Consider the following 24,011-nt stretch of genomic DNA (forward strand, 5'->3'; position numbering starts at 1 on the left):
TTATTTATCAAGGGAAGTGGAATTCCAATCAGTAGGAAAAGGGAAGAATAATTGAAACCCTCTCCCTCGTGTACTTTAACTCCACATTAAATACAAAACATTTATTAGAGCCAATAAACTAAAAGAAAACTGAATATTACAAAAAGAAAATTTTTAATTTTCAATAAAAGGTAAAGAAAAATGTATGAACTCTTTAAAGAAAATGTCAATAAATAAACATAACATGGCACTTTACCATTATCAATGACGGCAGCCTAGCAGTTTGTGCTGTAATTTGTTAAGTAGCTAATGACTATACATTTAATAAGAGTACAATGCCAACATAGGTTTTAAAAAGCAACTAGGCATGTCACCAGTGATAATGAAGTAAAGGATGAGTCAATCCTAAAACAGTCTTCAGAGTAAATGTACACATCGTTATAAATCACATAAACAAATAACAAAGCTAAGCTCCATCACATCATTATTTAGTATATAATATATGGACAATGTATAAAAATTGTTTTATCACAAAAATTTGTCAAAACTATTTATTGATCAAGAATGTGACTGTACATCATGGCACATAGAGGGCAAATTTATAGCTTACACTGCCTTCAACTATCTGGTCAACACTGTGGGTCTGGTTGAGCTAGCATTATTGATGAAACTTCTTGCTAGAGTCATTGGCATGGTCCTTCAGGAGTTGGCAAGGTTCAAACTGAGCACCAAACAAATCACGATACTTCAACATTCGTTCAACAACTGGCTTAGCTCCATGGATGTCAAGGTATCTAAAGGGACCTGATTAAATCAGAGCAAAAGTTATTCAAAGACACTTCTAGTTTTTATGATGGCAATAAGACTTAATAGCAGAAGTACAATTTATTGAAGGAAGTCTACTAAATTTATCCTATATATACTCTGGTTTCTTTATGGGTAGTTTTTATTTACATTACATTGGTCTAGGCCTAAAAGATCTTACAAAACTTTTTCTCTTTGATATTTAAATAAATACAAGCTAAGGTATCATGTTAACATTTGAAATATTTAATTTGTAAAGAATGATACAATGAAATTATCCTGGTATTTTGTCATTTACCGTAGGAATTAATCAATCAATACTCAGATAATACAATTTATTAACATTAACAAGGTCAATTATTGCAGTCCACAGAAAGAAATGTTATTTTAAAGCCAAAAGTTTCAATATTCAACATCTCAAAACATTTCTTTGGTGGTCTAATAATAAATAAAACAAAAACCTAGCTATATAAAGTTTGTGAAACAAAAAAATAAAAAGTAATTTGGCCTACCTCCTAAAAATGGAGGGAATCCAATACCAAATACTGCTCCAATGTCTCCATCAAGCTGTTGAAAATTAAATGAATGGAGCTTTTTAGTTGTAACATATATCATTTAGCCTGTTAACATATATCATTTAGCCTGTTAACATATATCATTAAGCCAACCTAAAATTTAACCCATAAAGATACTAAACATATATCTTTTAAATAAAATAAGTTTCTAAGAAAGAATCAGCAATGCAACCTATCAACATTCTGAGCTCAAGTTGAACAAAAATTTGGAGATTGGGTTGCCTTCAAGATAAATGATGATAAAACATTACTCACTGGATTAGAAAGGATTCCTTCTTGTAAACACAATACAGCTTCATTGACTAGTCTATAGAGCAGACGATATTTCAAGTCTTCATCTGTGATTCTGTCAAATAATATGTTATGATACATACATCTGAATATGGTAGGTGATTTAGATGCCACCACATTTTTCTATGGTCAATCTGTATTGTGTAGTTCATAGAAGTGCTCCTTTTTTTTCCTAGTCCTCTAGACTCAAGTTCAAAGACAGTTCTTTGAAGGATTTTAAATGCAAACTTTTGCTTAAGCACTTGAATTATCTCTTCAAAATTATTTTTGATGCTTGTAAAGCGTCACAGAAAGTGAACAACTGTAGATGTTACATCTAATCAGTATGGAGTCATCAAGTTTAATTAATTTATTTTCATATTTAGGTTGTAATTAACTTCAAAACAGCTACTATGATGTTTTCACTAGAAATAAAATTATATTAGAAATTATTTCAAAAAGAAAAAACTATAACCTTAAATTTGAAGAACTTATAGAATCAAATATATTAAAAATACTTTGGCCAACTTAAAGGGAACGTTATGGTTTTTCAATTGGAGTTATTGATATATTTAGATTCTGAGTAAAAAGTTGTTATAATAAACAATATATCTTTTTTTTTTCCTTAGAGGATTAGAAACATTAATAGTTAATAAATTGGACATTAAATTCTTCAAATCTGAAAAAATACTGGACTACGATAGAATGAGTTTTTAACTGGTTCCTACGTCATTCCCTTCAACAATACTGAAAGAAGATCTAGATATAACCAGTTTTGCATCACACCATTCTTGCACTTCTTACAGTGACTGCTAGGTCTAATCTAAACACAGATTTAACTTTTTTCCTTTTAAATAAATAGACCTAGATATCTATCTAGATGTAGACCTAATTTTAACTAGATCTAGATATTATTTAACTTAATGCATTAACTGCTCTTGGAAGGAAAAATAAATAGACTTTCTAGCTCTAGAACTAATATTGCTATTATTCAATTGACAACATCAATCAATGATAATATATTAATTATTTATAAATTAAAACATATCAAAGATTGTCAAAACCATCACTTTCCTTTTTCTTTCACAAAACATGTTTGTGTGACTCACAGACTTGCATCTATCTGCAGAGCTTAAATGCTTGAATTATAGATTACTTTCACATTCCCTAAATAAAAGGCACAAACCAGTGTTCACACTCTTGTATAAAAAATCTGCATTTATGTAAACAAAAAGTAAAGAGGGCAGAGGTCCCTGAACTTTCTAGAGTCACTACTGCACATTACAGAATTAAGCAAAATTGACACCAGATGGCAGGCGACCCAAAGGCAGACCCCGAATGCGATGGATAGATGATGTGGAAGCAGATCTGAAGCAGCTTGGGGTTAGGGCGTGGAGACGAAAGGCCCAGGAGAGATCTGAATGGAAGGATGTGTTAAAGCAGGCCAGAGCCCTCCATGGGCTGTAGCGCCACTGGGATGGATGGATGGATGACACCAGATGTGCTGACGAATTGTCACAAAAGACCAGACAGCAAATCAGACTGTGATTCACAAGTTTGGCAGAAATCACTGCCTTTAAGAATACATTAAGGGCTAAACTAGTTTTCTTACCCAGCAGCTGGAGGAATGTGAAACTGTTTCAGAATTTCTAGAGCTTGTGGATTTTCTGGTTTGTCTTTACTTCCTTCCTCATACAGAAACCAACCTTTACCAGACTTACGGCCTGCAACACAGAGAAGAGATATAGCCCATAAAACAAAGGTACACTGAACTAGGGTGACACTACCCGTAAAACAAAGGTACACTGATTTCCATGAGGATTTACTTCAATGACCTCTACAAGTCTCACATGGTTTTAGTATAAACTAGCTTGAGATACAAAAAGAAATAAAATAAAAGTCACATTTTGTTAATGCACTTGACAGGTCACGTTATTTTTAAAAACATCATAATTATCTCATCATTTATCCCTTCAATTTCATCCAAGGCATGCTGTGACAGTTCTTGTCACCAAATCTCTTCACTTTTCCTGGTCAGCAAGATATCTCAGAGAGAAGCCGGACCATTCTTTTACTTTGTCCAGCCAGCTTTTCTTTGGATGACCCTTTTTTCATGCTCCTTCCAATTGAAGGATGACTTTTGACAGCGAGTCATGTCTTACCATTAGACTGAACCAGCTCAGCTTTCAACTCTTCACAGTATTGAGGAGTTCCACCTTTTTGCCACCCAGAGTGTCGAGTTGTAAAAATACAAAGTCATTTGTCTTCTTTTTCTGGAATTCGATACCCAAAAAATTTTCTGTAGCATTTATTTTCAAAGGCTTCAATTCTGCTTTCAGCCTCAGTGTCCAAATTTCAGAACCATATAGGAGTACAGAGATCACTAGCAAAAAATACAGTTTTAACTTCAGAATTTTAATATACTGCTGAAAATACCATTGACAAGAATAATGTAATACATTTTTAAACATATAAATAGTAAAAATGTAATAAATGTAAATATGTAGCTTGTTAAAAGATTTCTTTTAAAATGCACTCTAGATAGAAGATTGCAGTTGTTAGTAAAGTCAAAGTTGGTCATTATATTGATTGATAAAATATAATCAAGGTTAGCATAATACCATAATAGTTAGGGTTATACCTTATTACACCAGTTACAGTCTTACAAAATTTGAAGTCCAAAAATCATCTATATTGAATGTTTTTGTTGTAAATATTAGATTTTCCATATTTATAACCTTATGCTCATAAGAAGGATAACTTACCTAAAAATCCCTGAGCAACCATTGTTTTAAGAACTTCAGGATTACCTCCTTTGAACCGATCTGGAAATGCTTTTGAGAGATCTTCAGCTACATGGGCAGCCACATCTAAACCTACTTCATCTGAGAGGGAGGACACACCTACTGGGAAACCTAAATCTTTAGCTAGGGTATCCAACTTCTTAGGACTTGTGCCTTCCTAGAGAGATGAAAGAAGCAATGCATACACTAAAGCTAAACTAGATACTAGATACTCATAATACATGGATGAAAAAGATTCCAAGATTACATACATGTCACTTTTTTTAAATATCTGAAATATTGTGTATGTTAGCATTTTAAGTTTTGTTCTTTTAAACAATGGCAAGTTTTAATTCTCTTTCTTTCTATTTGTAATAACTGTTTAAGTTATACAATTTGAATCAGAACTTTAGTATAAAAACATATGTTTGTATAAGGCAAATATCATCATAATAATGATATGCTCCTGAAATGTCAAACATGCGAAAGCAATTTTTCAACCTCTATTTTGTCTCAGAAAATTTCAGCACATTTTTTTTTTCTCTTTTGTAATATTTTGTCTGCTATGGTAAACATTTTTATTGATTTACTGTCATCCTCCCCAATCATGCCCTAGAAGTAGTAAATATGGTAGCATCACATTCCAATCAACTACTTTTTTTTACTGTTTAGAGAATGAGATCTCCATTAATTTGGTAACGAATAAAAAAGTTGAATTTTTTTGAACTGTTAAAATGTTTGACCATTAGTTTAAAAACATTATGACAGTAGAACAGTTTTCAAAAGACAGCTCTAGGTATTCTGAAAAAACTCAACAGCTGGAGATTAATAGTTACATCACAGAAACTGGCAATGAAGCAGCAAGTTCAACCAAGTTTTTGTTTTTTCATGTATAAAATAAAGAAAAAAAAAAAAAGCTACATGATCTGCTAAAAGTTAGGCATATTGATATCTGAACAGAAAAAACAAAAAAGATTAAGGAAGAGTGCAATATATATTGCTATCATTCATTGCTGAAAAACAAAATGTGTTTACATTTTTTGTTAGAATGATAAAATAACCCTTGCAATATCAGTGGTAAATTCTTATTATCTATTTTTTTTAGAATACATGAAAAGTTCACAAACACAAGAAGAGATCAAATGACTAAGCCAATTATGTGAAGACGAACCTGAAGCACTCTAATAAACTCTATCATGATTGGTGCTAACATTCTAGTGGTATAGAACCCTGGTCCATCTTTCACAGTGATGACAACTTTACCTTGCCTCAGGCCAACATCAACTGCTGCAGCTGTAGGGCAATGGATTTAGAATATATTCATCAGAACACACCAAGAGTTTGTATAGTTTTGAGCTAACTATTGATATTTGGTATGTCTAAAATTAATGATACTAAAAAAGACCTAAAAAAAAACACAACTGTCCAGAGTAAGAGATTTCTAAATGAGTCTAAACAAAACTCCACAATAGTCCTGATTTTTCTATAATTTTTCTATCCTGAATTCTATAAATTAGCCCTGCTTAAGAACATTCGTTAGCCATTATCCATAGAAACAGATGAGATTTAAATCATCTGCCTTATAGATCGCAAAGTCTGAAAGGGGCACTTTATAACATAAATTTGTTTATTAAGTAAGTGAAGAGGAACCTGAAGCACTCTAATAAGTGTTACTGTATGTTTGGAGGAGGAGTGGCTGAACGGTAAAGCGCTTGGTTTCCGAACCGAGGTCCGGTGTTCAAATCCTGGTAAAGACTGGGATTTTTAATTTTGAGATCGTAGGGTGCCTTTGAGTCCACCCAGCTCTAACATTACTTTAGTTGGGGAGAAGTAAAGGCAGTTGATCGTTGTTCTAGCCACATTAAACCCTTGTTAACCGTATGCCACTGAAATAGATGACCTTTACATCATCAGCCCTATAGACCACAAAGGTCTGAAAGGAGTAACTTTACTTTTTTCTAAGAATATTCTATAAAGGAAAAATGACATACCTGCTGTTTCTTTGGAAGTTTTATCTGTTGTGATGATTTCCAAAAGTTGCATTTTGTCCACAGGAGAGAAGTAATGCATTCCAATAACCTGAGTCATAGAAATTGTACATAAAAGATAAACCTGCCATAGCAAACAAAAAGGTAAGAATAGGAATTTACATAGTGAGAAAGGAATTCAGAAATCAAAATATTTGTTGAAAGACACTTCATACTTAAGAGATTCTTTAGATCCCAATGTGATTTCCTCCATCTATACTACTATCTCTCCCTCCATCTTTCTCATGTAATCTGTCTTTCTAGTAATCTTGTTACTAACTCATCCCTCCATGCCTCTTGTAGCTCACTCTTCTATATATTCGTTACAATTTTTTTTATACTTTCTTAGTCACTCTCACCTTTGAATAATCTCTTTCTGATATTCTTTAGTCCAAACTAAAACGTAACGTTGACATAAAATAGCTCCTTTCATGTTTTTCTTTTTTCCCCCAAAAGTAGTTCCCTTTGCTAGTTTCAGTGAAACAATGAGCTATCTCCCGTAATTGTTTTTATTTCTGTTTTTAAGAAGGTGTTAAACTCACTAGCTCCTACCACAATAGGATGCACAGTAGACATCAAGTCCTAATGCATTTGTTTTTACTTTCCTATTAGAAGAGCTCTTCATGTATATTCAGAACAAGAGATTGGTGACTTTTTTTAAAATGAAAACCAGATGTGTAAAGCTTTTTTAATATGTTTTTTTCTGAGAGTTTTGCAAACAAAGTGCCCATACATTAGTGTATAACCCTCCTCCCAGAAACTGTAGTATTTTTAAAGTTTTTTTTTTATTCATAAGGTATTATACATATTGTTACATTTTTTTATGTTATTTATTTATTAGTATTACTAGATTTTATATTTTCTTTTTTTTTTTAATTTTTCAAACCAGAAATCAGAGCTAGCGGGTTAAGAAAGGTAAGCAGCATTTCAAGTTTATATAAACATATATTCATATGAGGTAGATCTATTTTTATAGGAAGTTTTCCTGAATAATTAACATAAGATGTATGATACTACAACTTCTTGTGTAACTATTTGTCTTAAAAGAGATATTCAATTTATGCTCTATAGTATTCTGACACAGAACTGGGGCATAATCATCAAATAAAAATTAAAAAAAAATAAAAAAAAAAAAAGGACTTTTCTGTACCTTGTCTGGTCGAGAATGTCCCTCTGCTATTTTAGAGATAGGAAGTGCTGATGTGTTTGATGCAAATATACATTCTGGTGTTGTGAACTGTAGAGAAGACAAGTAAGCCATTAATGGCAGATTATGTTCAACAAATACCATTTATATAATAATGTCCTAGTGTGTATCTTGCAATATTAAACTAGTAGCTTAAATCTATGTCAATATTTCTAAGAAATTTTCTTTATAATACAACTGACAAAATGCTTATTTTCCTACATCACCTTGTTTTGTATCATTTTTTAAAGCAAATAAAAGATCATGGTAACTTTACCTCACTTAACTATGACCATCATCTAATCATTACTAACATATTTTGGTAGCTGGAACACTTTTAATAGTCAAGTTTCAAAGTCTAAAAAAAAAAGGGCACATTGTACACACCTTTTCAAGTTCCTTAATGACTTTATGTTTAATGTTGATATCCTCAAACACAGCTTCTATGACCATGTCACATGAGCTAAATCTATCATATGTTAGTGTAGGATCAAGGTTGGACAGAATGACTTCTCGTTCAAACCTAAGTGTCACAACAAGATACATCAGTATACAAAGACAGTAATCTATTTCTTAACAAAGTTGGGGAGAACAAGTTTATTCCCAACTTTGAATTTGTAAGTCTAAATAAAAATATTTTAAACTAAATTACGCTGAGATTTTCTTTTTCTTGACTGCTCCATCAAATCCTTTTTGTATTTGATCTTGTCCTCTTGCAAGTCCTTTCAAAGACATATCTTTCAATAAAACCTGAAGAGTATTATATAACATATATAATATATATAATATATTAACATTTAACATATAACTCCTGATACATTAGTTAATCTACCATTAGAATTACTCTTTACAAATCCACATTGCATTTGTAATAGTAAAAAGTAAAGTTCCCCTTTCAGACCTTGTGATATTTGGGGCAAATGATGTAAAGATCATCTCTTTCTAAGGCCCATGGTTAACTAAGGTGTCATGGAGCCAGCACGACCAACCGCCTTTACTTTTCCCTAACTGATGCCATGTACCTATTAAGGCTGGGTGGACTCAGAAGCGCCCTAAAGATCCCAAAAGTAAAAATCTTAGTCTTTGCCAGGATTCAAACCCAGGATCTCCAGTTCAGAAGCCAAGAGCCTTACCACTACTCATCCCATTGCAATTGTAGGAGAGGGCTATTTGTGAAAACATTCATATTTAGTCCCAAATTAAACGTACAGTATTTATCAAATTTTGTACTCAAGACTATTGGTTTGATAATCAAGAGTATTGAAACCATCATTATAAAAAGCCAGGTAGTAAGAACATAACAGAACATTTAGCTGTTTACATTGCAATTAATTGATATATTATAAGATAGCCAGACTGCATGCATTAATATAAAAATATTGATAGCTACCCATTACACATGCAAACTACATAGCTGATTACCAAATGGTATGACAAATTAGATAGCCAATGATCAAATAGTATGACAAACTAAATAGCTATATTGATACAAGAGACAACCAAAAACATTAAAATGGTCAGTGGAAAGCTAGGTGTTAATGTGGAATGGTATGAAAGTGTATTGAAATGGGGAAAAAAGAAAAAAGCCAAAAAAATGTTGTAACACATGAGTTTGAAGTTCTTTGTTGATTACTTTAAAGAGTCTCATGTTCTTCTTACATCAAAGATGTTATCATGCATATCTAAACAAAATAATCAATGCTGCATTTACCTTCATATTTTTATCAATGGAAACCTGAGCTATTCCAGCACCCATGAGTCCAGCTCCCAACACACCAATAGTCCTGTGCAGAAAAAAAATACATTTGCCATAGAATGCAATAACAATGGGGAAATCTTCTTCTTCTTCTAGCCAGCTTTATTGCTGCTGAGCTGTGAGCTCTTTTGCAGACTGGGCTAAGGAAAAAAAGTGTGCTGTTTTCTTCAGTTGTTCAGCACTGCCGTACAGGGTGTTGGTTATGTTGGGCTGTAGTGGAAGTAGGGTCTGCCTAAGGTGGATTAGGGAGGGGCATTCAAAGAGGATATGGTTTACGGTTTCTTTGTGATTGTTGACTAACTTAGGGCATAGCCAGGGCACAGTCCACTTTAAGCTTTCTACTGCAGAAAAGTTCCATTTGGAGAGCTCTATGGATGGCGGAGAATGGACCATTGGCCAACCCCACCTTGTCCCATGGATATTCCGGTTACAGTCTTCAGACCCAGATGTTTCCTTTTATGTCAGTATTGGAGAAAATTGACATGACCGAAAACTCCTTTAAAATGCGGGGACTATATATTTTTTTTAAAAGCCTGAGGAAACACCCAGCCTAATGGGGGAAATAAAAAATTATTAGCTTCATTTCAAGATGTACATAGTCAACAACAACAACAAATAAAAAAAAAATTACTTCACAGTTTTTTGTGGTTTTCCAAATGGATTCTTTTTACAAGCAGTCTGTCCATGATAAAGACCAATCAGAGCTTTAGACTGAGAGGTCATTGCCAACTCTCCAAATGCCTAAAAGAAAAAGAAAAAAAAAACAGATGCTCAATCAAGCTAAATATTATTAAGTTTGCCCATAAAATGAAGAGCAGACTATAATGATGAGTAACTCTTACTTCTGCTTCTGCAGGGTAACCAGCCTTTGGTCCTTTTTCAACACCTTTTTTAACTACCTTGAAAAATAGAATGAAAAAGAAAGTGATTTTTTATATTTTTACTGATGAAATTCAATTTATATATTATATGATCTACTTTTTCCATAGAAATTTAATTATTTTTGTTACCCTGTTACCAAATGTGGCTTAACAAAAATGGCTGAGATTGGGTCTTAAACAAGGAAATCCTATGTCGAACTGGGAGTCGAACACTTAGTGAGGTTGTGACAGAGTGTCGCATGGGGTTTGCGGGACATGTTCTCTTGACAAAATGAGCTACCCATTCCATGGAGGCCAATACAAGGAAAGCGCAAACAGGGATGTTCTCGTATAACTTGACGCCACACCTTCATGGAGGACCTCAGAACAGTGGACAACAGGTGGGAAGATGCTTCAGACATTGCCAGTGACAGATCTTTGTGAAGACAGCTTGCTGCCCAATGCGCCAAATGGCGCAGGAGGACCTAAGTCTAAGTAAGTAAGTAAGTTAAGTACTAGATGTCAGAAAGTACTTCTTTTCATAAACAAGTGAAAATTTTTTTTTTTTAAATACTCTCACAAAAATGTTTCCTTCTTTATACTTAATTTGTGGTTTTAAAACACATATCTCACAAAACAATCTTAATTTAACAAGAAGATCATTTACCTCAATAATCTTGAGGGGTGCAGGATACAATCCCCTAGATAACTTCATGACTTGTGTTTTAGCTTTATTGAAGACAAAGTTTCTGCCTACATCATACTTCAACATTAGGTCCATGACTTCTATAGTCATAAAAAGTAATTGAAACAGCTCAGCATTATTATTATTATCTAAACATTTCAATTAAAAGTGCATTCTCTACGAATAGAAAACTTAAGTATTTCAAGATCATAACAGATAGTTTTTTTAAGCAAAAAAAAATGTTAAGTAAAAATAATTGTAAATTAAGATTTTGAGCAAGCAAAATAAATTTCAATTTGGAATTTTTATTAGTCAAAGAAAAAAATATTAATTAAAATGTTCTTACTGTCTGGAAGAGCTTTTTTCTTTGGTGTTTTTTTCAATGCCCCAGAAACCAAGTCTCTAAAATACAAAATTGTGTTAAACAATATTCTATTGATGTAATAATGTTAAGAAAAAAACTAGCTGTTTATGGTTGGTTTATGGCAGTTCTGTTTTTGTGAGTTGAGTGAACTTAATTAAACACTAAAATTTCAAATATTCAGCCTTCATCAACAAGGTTCAAAAGAAGAGAAAACACTAATAAATAAATTCAGTTGACACATTAAGATACAACTGAAACCATGATAGAAATGGCAGGAAATATTTTAATGCACAAAACTTGGACAGAATGTAAACGGACAAATTATTTTGTTGCTAAAAGATTTAAAAATTTGAATCTCTAAATGAAAAACAAAAAGTCATTTCTTTACATTTATTGCTTATATTTTGTGTCAGGAAACATACAAAGCTTCATGCTAAGCAATACTGAAACATCTTGAGTTGACACTCCAAATAGCATCAAAAAGCATCATGAATTACATTTATTGTATTCAAGATTTGTTTTTATGGCTAGTTAAATCTAACCATATACTTTAAAAAAATTAGATTCATTTCAGTTCAACATAATGCTCTTTGGATTTTTGTTCAACGTCTAAGTTGTTAGATATATTCTATTATTGCATAAAAAAAAAAGATTAATCTCTGCCTTACAATAAAATCCTAAATAAATTATGTACATTTTGGATTAACATGAAATGACTGTAGACCAGTTGTCCATGAGCAATGAAAAAATGTTTACCTTGCAGTTTGGATGGCCACTTGTTCTAAATAATTTAATGAGTTGGTATCAGGGTCACTTAGACCTGGACCTAAAAGAAAACATTTTGAGATAATAAATCAAGTACCACATGTACAGCAGACATGATAATGCATAAAGATGGAAACTTGTTTTTATTTGAGAAAAGTGTCCCTTTAGTCACAACAAATTTCCTCAAGAATCAATAAGGCTTTAAAAAAAATAACTTTCAATAAAATATCTTGAATTCTCAAAGTCCAAAAGCCTTTCAAAAAATATCTTATATGACACCATATCAGGTTTAAACAAGATTACAAAGACAGTTTGTGTGGAAACACAAACTCAAAATCGGCCCCCGAAGTGGTCCACCCAGGCAGGCTTCAATATTTTCAGAAAGAACATCCAAATGAAATTATATCAAAGACAAATGAGAGATAAGAATGGAGAAAGAAGGTTGACAGATCTTGTGTAGTGCCCCAACGGTACAGCAGATCAAAGGATAGGTGAACTTGGCCTAACTAGTTCCCCTTTCAGACCTTGTGGTCTATAGGGCAGATGATGTAAAGTTCATCTGTTTTTGTGGCCTACGGTTAACGATGGTGTCATGTAGCCAGCACAACGACCAACCGCCTTTACTTTTCCCCAAGTAATATCAGGTACCCATTGGGTGGATGGACTCAGAGGCGCCGGATTCCGAAGTTGAAAATCCCAGTCTTCACCAGGATTCGAACCCGGGGCCCCCGGTTCAGAAGCCAAGCGCTTTACCGCTCAGCTACCGCGCCTCTCCTGGCCTAACTGAAGTCTTATATTTGATGTAATTGTTTTGAAAAGGCCCAATCTCTTATTCGAATGCTCAAAAAAAAAAAAAAAAAATTTGCAATAAAAAAAAGTTCACGAAAATGATGTTTATAAGATTACTATTCGTCTTAATTTAGGTTTATCTTATAATGCATACTAATTAGCTTTTTCTCTTTAAAAAACTGCTTGCATAACTGATTTTAAAAATTAGATTTTTCGCTTTCAGAAAAAAAAAAGTAGCCGTTGCATCAGAACTTTGAATGGTCTAAAATATTGTGATGTCGGATTTTCAATATCTTTTCTAGTTTACGAGATCTAAACGGGACAGACGGACAGACATTTCGCACAAAACTAATACCGTCTTTTCCCCTTTCGGGGGCCGCTAAAAAAGATTCAAAAGAGAAGGGATTGATCTGTACTTTGCAGATACCGGAATTGCAGCAGAGGATAGAGACATGTTATGAATCAACAGTGGTGCCTCAGACCATGCACAGGAATAAAAGATAACAGATTTGACAGTCATCCAAAAGATGGAAAGACTAGGAAAGCTAGTATCATGTTCAATGTAGTTAGAGTCAAGTGTTATAACAGTTATAAAATTGTCATAAAAAATGAAAAAAAAAAAAGAAACATCCCATTCTGTGTAACTTTCAGTAACAAATTAACTAGGAACAAAAATTGAAGACCAAATAATGAGAGAGAGAGAGAGAGAGAGAGAAAGAGAGAGAGAGAGAGAAACTTACCTAAAGGTTGTACTGTTAAGTCAACAAGACCCAGTTTTTTGGCTTTATCAGCTTTGAGCGTTTTCCCTGTTAACATCAAGTCTAGAGCATTTGGAACTGAAACCTGATGTTAACAAATATGTCAGTTATTACAACACTTTGTGGATTGTTTTAAATACATATACTCAAATCATTTCAATACATATACACAATCATTTAAATAAATATATGCAATCATTTAAATAAATATACACAATCATTTAAATACACATTTTACAATAAAACTTTTACAATATATTAATATAGCAATTATACTATTAATTAGAATGCTTACATGAATTGTCTGCCTAAAAAAAACTTGTTTTTAAAACTCATTTAACTGGCACAATTAAGTACTATAACAGTAAAAACAATAAAAACATTATTTTCTAGCTATGGAATTTGATAAATTGATTGACTAATCAGGAATTAGAAAAAATTTATTGATAAATCAAGATGAAAATAGTGGATTTTATAAATAAATAAATCAATCTTGTTCACTTGATAAAAAAAAAAAAAAAAAAAGATTAAGCTACACCAATAAGTATACAGCAAATAGAAACAAAACCTTCAGTCCTGCAGGAAATTTGGGTTAAGACAATAAGATTCATTTCTGAAGGAAAGTCTGACAATGTGCAAGTTAAATCAACCAAAAGCAACAGACATGAAAATAAAATTGATTGACTGGGATGAGACTGAAAAGTTTGCATCAAACAGAGAACTTCATGTGACCGACCTAAGGGTAATGGATAAGGATATATTTATTGTGACAATACGGTATACGTCAATTAGAGGTGTATAGAATAGAAAATTAAAATTACCAATTTAGGTAGACGTTGTGTACCTCCAGCACCTGGCAAAAGTCCTAACATTACTTCTGGTAGCCCAAGTCCAGTTTTTCTGTCTGCCATTGCAATGCGATAATGACAAGCCTGAGCTAGCTGTATCAAAAGAGTAAAGTACACTTTTCAGACCTTATTATCTATAGTATAAAACATACACAATTTTGTATTTGCTAAGTCTAAGTTTTGGATAAATATTCAAGATCCAGTTAATATAGATAGGAAAGCTCTAACTTATTCAAAATGTATTAACCATCAAACTGTGCAATGAAAACGTCTGAATTTTAAAAACCTATACTATATATTAAATTTGTTTCAAGTATCCCCTACCTCACAACCCCCTCCTAGACACTGTCCCATAATAGCAGCGACAAAGGGTTTCTGACTGCTTTCTATGGCTTGGAAGGCTTCCTGGCCTCTCTGAGAAAGTTTTTTAACTTCATCTTTGGACTTACAGCTAGCTATCATACTGAAACATAACACAAACATATATGATGCATACTGAAAAATAATATTAAATTATAAAATAGCACTTACAGCTTAAAATCAATACAACGCCATACAATATTTTTAAAAATCTAAACAGATGAAGTTAAATAAAACTTAAAATAGTAAACCAAAAGAAATATATATAATTAACGCAAAAACTTTTTTTTACATCCATCCATCCATCCCAGTGGCGCTACAGCCCATGGAGGGCTCTGGCCTGCTTTAACACATCCTTCCATTCAGATCTCTCCTGGGCCTTTTGTCTCCATGCCCTAACCCCAAGCTGCTTCAGATCTGCTTCTATTATCCATCGCATTCGGGATCTGCCTTTGAGTCGCCTGCCTTTTGGTTTTTGCCTGTATACTCTGTTGTCTGACATTCTTTCAAGGTGACCTGCCCAACGTAGTCTGTTCTTTTTTATTTTGTTCACTATTGGTGGGTCTTCATACAATTGATATATCTCATGGTTAGTGGTGTCCTCCACCCTGTTTCATCCTGTATGGCACCATAGATTTTCCTAAGAATTTTTCTTTCCCAAGTGTTAAGTAAATTTTCAGATGTCTTTGTTAGTGTCCAGGTCTCACTTCCATACATTGCTGCTGGTCTTATTATGGTTTTGTATATTATAAACTTAGATGTAGAGAAATATTTAAAATAATTGAACATGTTTTCTTTCAATGTTTTGAAAAAGTTTCTGTTGACATTGTGCACAGTAAGTAGCTGCATATAACCTTAAAGACAACTACAAATTACTGGTGGTTCATGACATATTAGCACTAACTAGGCTGAGGCTCTTCACTAGCTATATTATTTTAGTCATGCTGCTCAAACGACCTTGTACATAAACTTTGTAATGGCTTTGAAACAGACACTCAATTTTTACATGAGAAAAGTAGAATTCTAGATGGGGATATAAAATAAAACTATAGTTTACTTAGGGTTTTAAAGGCTCTATTTTAGCCTTGTTTTTTTTAGAAAGTTTCTACTGTGTTTGTGTCTACCAACAAGTCTGCTAATCCTGCAATACAATTTCTAATACTGGTATCAGTAAAAAAAAAAAAAAAAAAAATACTGCTGCTCAGATTAACAGAATAAATGCCAGGAAGTCTATAGCATGTAGTTTTGATCCTTAAGGAGCACTTACATTTGATAAATCATTTTTAAATTCATCTGTAAATATGATACCCAATCACTATAGACTTATTCTTTATAGTTTTTTTAAGATGTAAGGCTGTATTTTTTTTTCTCTGAATTTTTAACAGGATAAAATGCAGTTTAATTAAAAATAGGTTGCAATGTAAATGTATTCACACACTTACTTGATGTCAGCTCCAGCTATAAAACAATTTGGCTTTTTAGAAATCACCACAGCACCTTTGATTTTGTCATTAGTTTTCACCTGACGAACAACTTCCTCAAATTCACTTTGCATGGCAGTAGACAGTGTGTTCACCTGGTAATAACAATGACTTGTTATTGTTTCAATGTAAACTTTTTTTTTTTGTTGTTTTTTTTTCAATATAATTTACCTTAATCACAATGACATATGCAAATATATGTAGCAATGAAAGAACAAATTGAAATGATACTGTTAAAAATGTTTCTCCTTCTTTATATTAACTAGTTATAAGTAAAGTTTGCTTTGAGCCCTAGAGATCCTAAAGGGAGGTTAACATTTCTTTCAAGAAAGGGAATGACCTACTCCATAAAGAGCATACTGCTTGTCAGAGTAGCTATATGTAGCAAGTGAGTATAAAGAGTTTGTAAAGTGTCACTTTTAGACCTTGCAAACAATGTGGCTGATGATGTCAAGCTCATCTGCTTTCATCTGCCAATGGTTAACAAGGATGTCATTTGGCCAGCACAATGACCAACCACTTTTACTTTTCTTTACTAATGTTAGGTACCCATTAAAGTTGAGTGGAGTCAGAGGCATTTGAAGAATTCTGACATTCAAATTCCCAGTTTTCTAGGTTTGACAAATTCAACCATGATTAAATGAAGGCACATTTTCTTTGAAATTTGGTTCTTTCATTATTGGGTAAGAAGCAAATATATATGTGATTAATAAGACCTGAACTAGAAACACTAAGATTATGTATCTTAGCTCTGCTCTTTAACCCTTACAACCACATCCTTTGAGTTGGATAAGTTTTGATAAGCAAAAACACACACAAAAATACTCATTTCTTTATCACACCATTTAATTTGTGTTAGAAACCAAACTATTACAAGAAGTGAACAGAGTAGAGTGTTGTAATGTCTATCTCAACATTACTTACTTTAGAATCTGGATTGTCAAATCGAATGACAGCAATATCATTTTGAACATCTAGCTGGAGATATTTCCCTGTCAAAATAAAATACTGCTAATATACATTTGAAGTTTCCAAGTGGGTTTTAATCAAACTAAAGGGACACTAGAATTCACATCATTATAACAGATTATTATGCTCTACTTTCTTTTTTTCCTTCTTATATATTCTCTGCCACCAGTTTGTTTAAATTGTAAGGATATATTTTCATTAAAAAAAAAAAGACTTACCATTCATTGTACTTGTTGTAGACAGAAGCCTAGGAAAACTGTGATTTAAGGCTATAAATAAAAGATTTCATTTTAATACAGGTGACTTTAATAATATGTAAATATTAATGTGTCATGTAAGTAGTGAGCCTGGCAGTCTAAGGATATTACAGTTCTTTTGTTAACAATATTAAATGAGGTTCAAAAAGGTTCTTGTTTTACTTGTGGCAAACTGGCAAGGAACCTATCAGTAATTTTATTGCCTTTCTTGGCAATACTTCACTTCTAACCTCAATCATGATATTGCAGAGTAGCTTTACAGTGGCTTTTGGGGAAAAAATGTTCTAATCCTGCTATGTTCAAGTGCAGATATTGGCTGCATAGTTTTTACAAGCATCTTGTCCGGTCCTTTGTCAAATCCAGACTGTGACAAAATAGCTGTTAATTGCATTATTTTTTGATAATCAAATCTGTTGATATCACAAGATCAGAAAATAAGGATGTGCGTTTCAACTGCTAACACATGATGAAAATTTTTATAAACTTTTAAAGTTTGTTAACAAAAAATTGAACTTCCTTCTTAAAGAAACTTTTTTTTCTAATTAAAATTATGCATTAATAAATATTTTTTTAGTAAAACTAAACTACTTATAATTTTGAGATTCATAATTTTTCTTTTTTTAAGTCTAAAAGTTAGTTAAAAATAGTTGATTTTTTAAAATTCATTTAGCATTAAACATTATCATTTAAATAAAATTATAATTTTGAAATCTAACAAGTATTCTAGATCTAGAGAGGGATAAGACTTTTTTTTATTGAAATAGGCTTGGACTTGGGGAATAAAATTATTTATAATCTAAGCTTTTTATTGTATGCCTAGAAGGTTAGATCTATCAATGACAATAGCAAAGCAATATTCAAAGTCCAAAGTTCAGAAATAACTAAAAAAAAATACATTTTAAAAGGTCTAAGTACAACTTCCTTAAGCCTTAAATTTTAAATTAATATAATAATATAGAATATAGACTCTTTCATAATTTGTACCCTATTTTTAAAAAAGCAGATTTAAAAATGATTGCTCTCTATATATATAATTTTGAGCTTAGATTTAAATCTAGATCTAGATAAAGATAAATCAGAAATCAGAAACCAAGCAAGTGAAAATGAAATAAAAGCCAAAAAATCTATTGATCCTAGATCTAAATTAATTTTTTTTTCTGTGTGAATTATATAGGCTTCAGTAATATTTTGTATCACCAATAAAATAAATATATTAAACAATACATTTTAAATGAAACTCTCACATCATACCTCCAAAGCTAGGCCTAAATCGACAGTTAACATTTCGACTCAACATACACAGTCGTAAGCTAGCCATGTTTTCATACCCACAGACAACACTGTCTCTTGAACTTTGATCCCAACCTCTTGGGATACAAAATTATGACGAGGTCCAATTTTCACGAAGCAATTTATATTCTAGATATATATACATAGATCCATGATCTATATAGATCTATAATTTCTTTTATGCATTATATACAACATACTTACATACATATCTATAGATGTTTGAGATAGAATCTATATATATCTATAGAGTATTTACAACTTCTTTGTAGCAATCTAAATCTACTAGATAGATTATAGATCTAGACATGTGCGTAGCCAGAATTTTTTTTTTCGGAAGGGGGGGGGGGGGTTGGAGGGGGGATTTTTTTCTCTCCCCCCCCCCCCGCGAATTTTTTTTTTTAATATGTATTTATGTGTGTGTGTGCAAACATAATCTTTATTACATTCTGACCCTTCATTCTTTCGGAAGACGTTTATTGTGCCCTAGAATAGGTTCTTCCATGAGTTAGTGGAAAAATTGTAGATTCCCCGCCATTACTAGCAATGAGGTCTGGGGGAGCGCTATAGTGGGGGAGCGCTAGGAGCTCCCCCAGCGCGGGGCAAAGCCCCGCCGCCAAGCACTATTTCTGATATTGAAAGCCAACAAAATGCATATTCTGAGGTATCTGCAGCGCAATTTCCTGCTATTAAAAAGTTTTATTTCAAAAACCTAATGTCAGTAATGTGCTATTCTTACTGACTTAGACCCTCGAATCCCGCGCTGTTCGGAGCATTTGACGTCAAGCTGTTTCCATAAAAATCTGTCACAGGTAATGTCTGAAGCCTCTTCCCACCTGCCATGAATGATCAGTGGCGTCAAGTTGTTCTAGGATATCATTACAATTCTTCTTATGCGTAATTCATTTCGTCGGAGAACATGTCCCGCAAACCTCATGCGTCGCTCTCTCACAGTCTTACTAAGGGGTCGACTCCCAGTTCGGCATAGGATTTCCTTGATTTAGACCCGATCTCTATAACTGACTCCTAAAATCTATCTTAGCCATCTTTGTTGAGCCACATTTAGTGTTTTTCAATTTCGGCAGATGACTATTCACTGCAGTTTATTAATGGAGCCCTGCCACTGGTAAAAATGTGTAACCTCTCTTGAATACGCTCTTGGAATTAAGTGACTGTAGTTTGCTTTAGATTTTATATTGAAAAGAGAAGTTTTATCGTCAAAATCATTTGTTTGGGGTTTTCCACCTCAAAATTTTCTGTAGGGTGATCTTAAACTCAAAACCATCTGGAGGGGTTTGAAACTTTTTAAAAAAGCCATCTGTAGAAGAGGGGTTTAAACTCAAAACCTCCGATTGGATTGGCTACGCTCAAATAATTTAAGTGTGTAATTTGCTTTTTTTTATTTATATTGAAGAGGTATTTTTTAGCATCAAACCCCTCTGAATGGGGGTTTAAACTCAAAACCCCTTTTGGCAACGCTCATAGCATTTTGAGTGCGTAATTTGCTTTTTTTCTTACACTGAAGATGTACTTTTTAGCCTCAATCCCCCCTGGCGGGGTGTTTAAACTCAAAACCCCTTTGGCTACGCTCATAGATTTTAGAGTGAGCAATTTGCTTTTATTTATATTGAAGAGGTACTTTTTAGCTTCAAACTCCACTGGAGGGGAGTTTAAACTCAAAACCCCTTTGACTACACTCATAACATTTTGAGTGTATAATTTGCTTTGTTTTTATTATTAAAGAGGTATTTTTTACCTTCAAATCCCGCTGAAGTGGGGTTTAAACTCAAAACTGGGTCAAAACCCATTTAGCTACGCTCATAACATTTTGAGTGCGTAATTAGCTTTTTTTTTTTTATATTGAAGAGGGGGTTTTAAAATCAAAATCTTCCTTAACTGTGCTCTTGGAATTAGGGGTTTGTCGTTTGCCTTTTTTTTTGTTTTGTTTTATAGAAGAGGGGGGAGTTAACTGCAAAAACCCCAGGTAGGGGGTTTAAAACTCAAAACCCCTGGTAGGGGTTTTTAAACTCAAAACCCCTGGTAGGGGTTTTTAAACTCAAAACCCCTGGTAGGGGTTTTTAAACTCGAACCTTCTAGTAGGGTTTTTTTAAAACTCGAACCCCCCTGGTAGGGCGTTTTAAACTCAAAACCACCATGGTAGGGGGTTTTAAACTCAAAACCCCTTTGGTTGTGCTGGGGCAAGTGATGGTTTAGTATTAAAATCTCACCTAAAATAAACAAAATCAAAGCAAAACATCAGTCACTAAATTCCGATAAGGGGGGGGGGGGGTTAAACCCCAAAACCCTCCCCCCCCCTGGCTACGACCATGGATCTAGATATGCTAAGTGACAGTCTAGATGTATTGTCAGACAGTCTCTCTCTCTCTCTCTCTCTAATATATATATTTACTATATGCATTATACGGTATTATACGCACCGGTACGGCGTACCTGCACCTTTTTGAAAAAAAATATTACTTTTCTTGTATTTTAACGCAATTTTTAGTAGTTAAAAGTTAGGCAATCAAATACTGAGTACAGCACCTATTTTTTTATTTTTTATTTATTTTTTTTACAAAAAAAAAAGCACTGTATATTGCCCAATCAAGAATAGACCGATTTCTATAGTTTTGGTTTGGATTTTTTTCCTACGTTTTTTTTTATGTGCTTGTCCAAAGTGTGAACTTTTATGATCCATTTATTCGTGCTCAGTGGCGGCGCAAGACCGAAATTTTATGTAGGCGAAGATAAGTTGACGGACGTCCCGATTTAGGCGTGACAGTCCCGCTTTGAATTTCAACCGTCTGTCGCTTTTCATAATATGTCCTAGTAGGACGACCAATGCCTTGCATTCATTAAAAAAAAGTCAATCAGTTTCAAACTATTATTTTAAAATCTTTCTTAATATTTGACTAATAACTTAAAAGTACTACCTTGCGGGGTTTTCTTCTTTATCCTTAACTCTTTCTCTCCTACCTGGCTATACCAGCGTTGATTCCACCAGAATGTGGTAAATAATTACGGAGAGAAAGAGTTAATTCTGATCATGTTCACCGCTTAGCAGGCTCCTTAGTTCAATGCATGGGTAGGCCTAGTAGCCTACTTTTAGCTTGGAGCATCATGCCTTATTCTTAGAAACTGATGTAGAACGTTTTCTTTTGACTTTTTGTGTGTTGTTGTTCTTCGTGCTTCTCGCTGATTCTGTTAATCAATTCCATCATACAGTGTTCCTTCGCTTTGCATTCTCTTCTGTTCAAGTCGATGACAGGGTAAGAAATGTCATAGACAAAACGAGCATGGAAGTTCACAGACAGAGTTTCCGTTTATAAAGAAGGCAAGAAAAAAATCAACAACCACAATTTATGGAGTGAGATAGGCTACTAGTAATGTCGAACACAATTTTCTGTGATTAAACCAAGCATTCAGATCGTAATTTTCAATTAAGGTAGGCCTACTTCTCCAACATTTAAATAGGCCTACTTATGTGACAAATCCTTCAAAGCCGCTAAATGCACTTTTGACTATCACAGTTTTTCATATAACTGTTTTCAACTAATTAATTTCACTTTGAAATTACTTAAAAATGAATGATCCCAAAATACAAATTTGCAAGAACCAAATGTGAAGCAATTTTTACTTAAGTTTTGGCTCTTATATAATGAATAAAGTAAAGAAGCAGGTTAGTGATGCCCAGTTTTTTGACAGCGTTCACGGACGCTTCGAGCCCCACAATAACGTGAAATTATTTCCCCTGACGATACAATTCTTTATGCCACTCTTCGTGGGGGAAAAAATATATAGCAGCGACATTAGTAAACTTTAACGAAATTTGTACAGAGTAGGCCTTTCAGAGAGAGAGAGAGAGAGAAGAGGCCTATTTGACAGGGTTAACGCTTTCATATGGATCGCACAGAAACCTTTTTTATTATTGTGTGTCTAGGCCTACATTGTGTGTAAGTACATTCTGATATATTGTTATAAAGTCTAAGCTGTTGAAAGCAATATTGCTAGAAAAATTATATCCTGTCCATTATAAGTTCAATAATCGGCAAAAATTATATCCTGTCCCTTATAAGTTCAATGATCGGCAAAAGTTATATCCTGTCCCTTATAAGTTCAATGATCGGCATATGTGTCACTTTCGCTCTCCAAATATCTGGTCATCTCAGCGAAGAATATTTTGTGAGCGTCCTCTTCCCCCGGTTCATGTGCTGCAAAGTATGTAGGCCCTATTTTAAAATAATTGACACGAAACTGTACAATTTATGTTTTAAAAAATGACATTTAAGAAAATGGAATAATAAAAACAGAAACTTTCTTTTTTTAGGCCTTACCGAAATCCTTTGCTCTAGTATTACAATTTATCGGCTTTAACGATAAAACTGCCAAACTTGAAGTCTTTCCTGACCCATTGCATTTCTTAAGTAATTTTGTTTTCATTTTAGTTTCGACTGTAATTCTTGTCTTAGGCCTATTAGCAACATTTGAAAGACTGTGTACATTTTGGGGTTAAGTCCTTCAATTTGATTTTGTTTTGTGTATTACAGTAACTGCTTTTAACCTCTTTTACGACATTGTGTAAACTAGGGATCAGACTTTGTAATTCTTCATGGTTCGACAGGTTGGAAGTTACCGCTACTGCTCTCGTCCTTTCATAAGGACTATTATAATATTCCTCTTGTTGGATTACTTTTTAACTAGGGAATCATCTACAATACGGTGTGTGAAGTTCACAATTAACGCCTACCCAGTATAATTTATATCTCTCCAATATGGATGGCTGCCTGCCTGCGCGCTGGACTGTCGTTCAGATTTATCGATGGTCCAGGGTTCAAACCCTGCCCGCTCCCATCCCCCGTCGTCCTGCGGGAGGTTTGGACTAGGAAGTAATTATCTTCAACTCTGACGGAACATTCGAAACATGTAAAACATTTTACAAACATCAAATTATGCTGGTGATGTATGGCATTTTTTTAAAAACAACTCTACAGTTTCTGGAGCCGTATAGTTGATTCCATTTCAAAAGCCGCCCCTCCTACGCTTCTGATCTTAAGTTTTCTTATGTTCAACATAGCCAATTTCGAAATTGCTTGAGGCTATTATATATTGGCCATGAAAGTCTATTCTAGTGAGAAAATCAAATTCGGACTTTTTTTTATCTTACTAGTAGCACAAAGCAGATTTTTAATGTAAGAGATCCAGCAG

General features: G+C 33.4%; 1 protein-coding gene across 1 annotated transcript; it reads right to left on the reverse strand.

Annotated features, from left to right (window-relative positions):
* Positions 1 to 134: 134 nt before the first annotated feature.
* Positions 135 to 18,916, reverse strand: LOC106057657 (trifunctional enzyme subunit alpha, mitochondrial-like). Its single transcript, XM_013214964.2, has 23 exons — positions 18,768 to 18,916; positions 17,478 to 17,528; positions 17,215 to 17,282; positions 16,252 to 16,385; positions 14,774 to 14,912; positions 14,423 to 14,542; positions 13,584 to 13,686; positions 12,046 to 12,115; positions 11,272 to 11,327; positions 10,908 to 11,026; positions 10,223 to 10,279; positions 10,012 to 10,121; positions 9,336 to 9,408; positions 8,277 to 8,374; positions 8,012 to 8,147; positions 7,589 to 7,675; positions 6,403 to 6,490; positions 5,583 to 5,704; positions 4,394 to 4,589; positions 3,241 to 3,352; positions 1,614 to 1,704; positions 1,296 to 1,350; positions 135 to 783 (listed from the first exon to the last, which is right to left on the reverse strand). Exons 1-23 carry the CDS (start codon positions 18,832 to 18,834, stop codon positions 638 to 640), a joined length of 2,298 nt encoding a protein of 765 aa, XP_013070418.2. The 5' UTR covers positions 18,835 to 18,916; the 3' UTR covers positions 135 to 637.
* Positions 18,917 to 24,011: the final 5,095 nt, after the last annotated feature.

Source organism: Biomphalaria glabrata, chromosome 5 (genome assembly GCF_947242115.1).
Source record: "Biomphalaria glabrata chromosome 5, xgBioGlab47.1, whole genome shotgun sequence".
In the NCBI taxonomy this organism is placed as follows: Eukaryota; Metazoa; Mollusca; class Gastropoda; family Planorbidae; genus Biomphalaria; species Biomphalaria glabrata.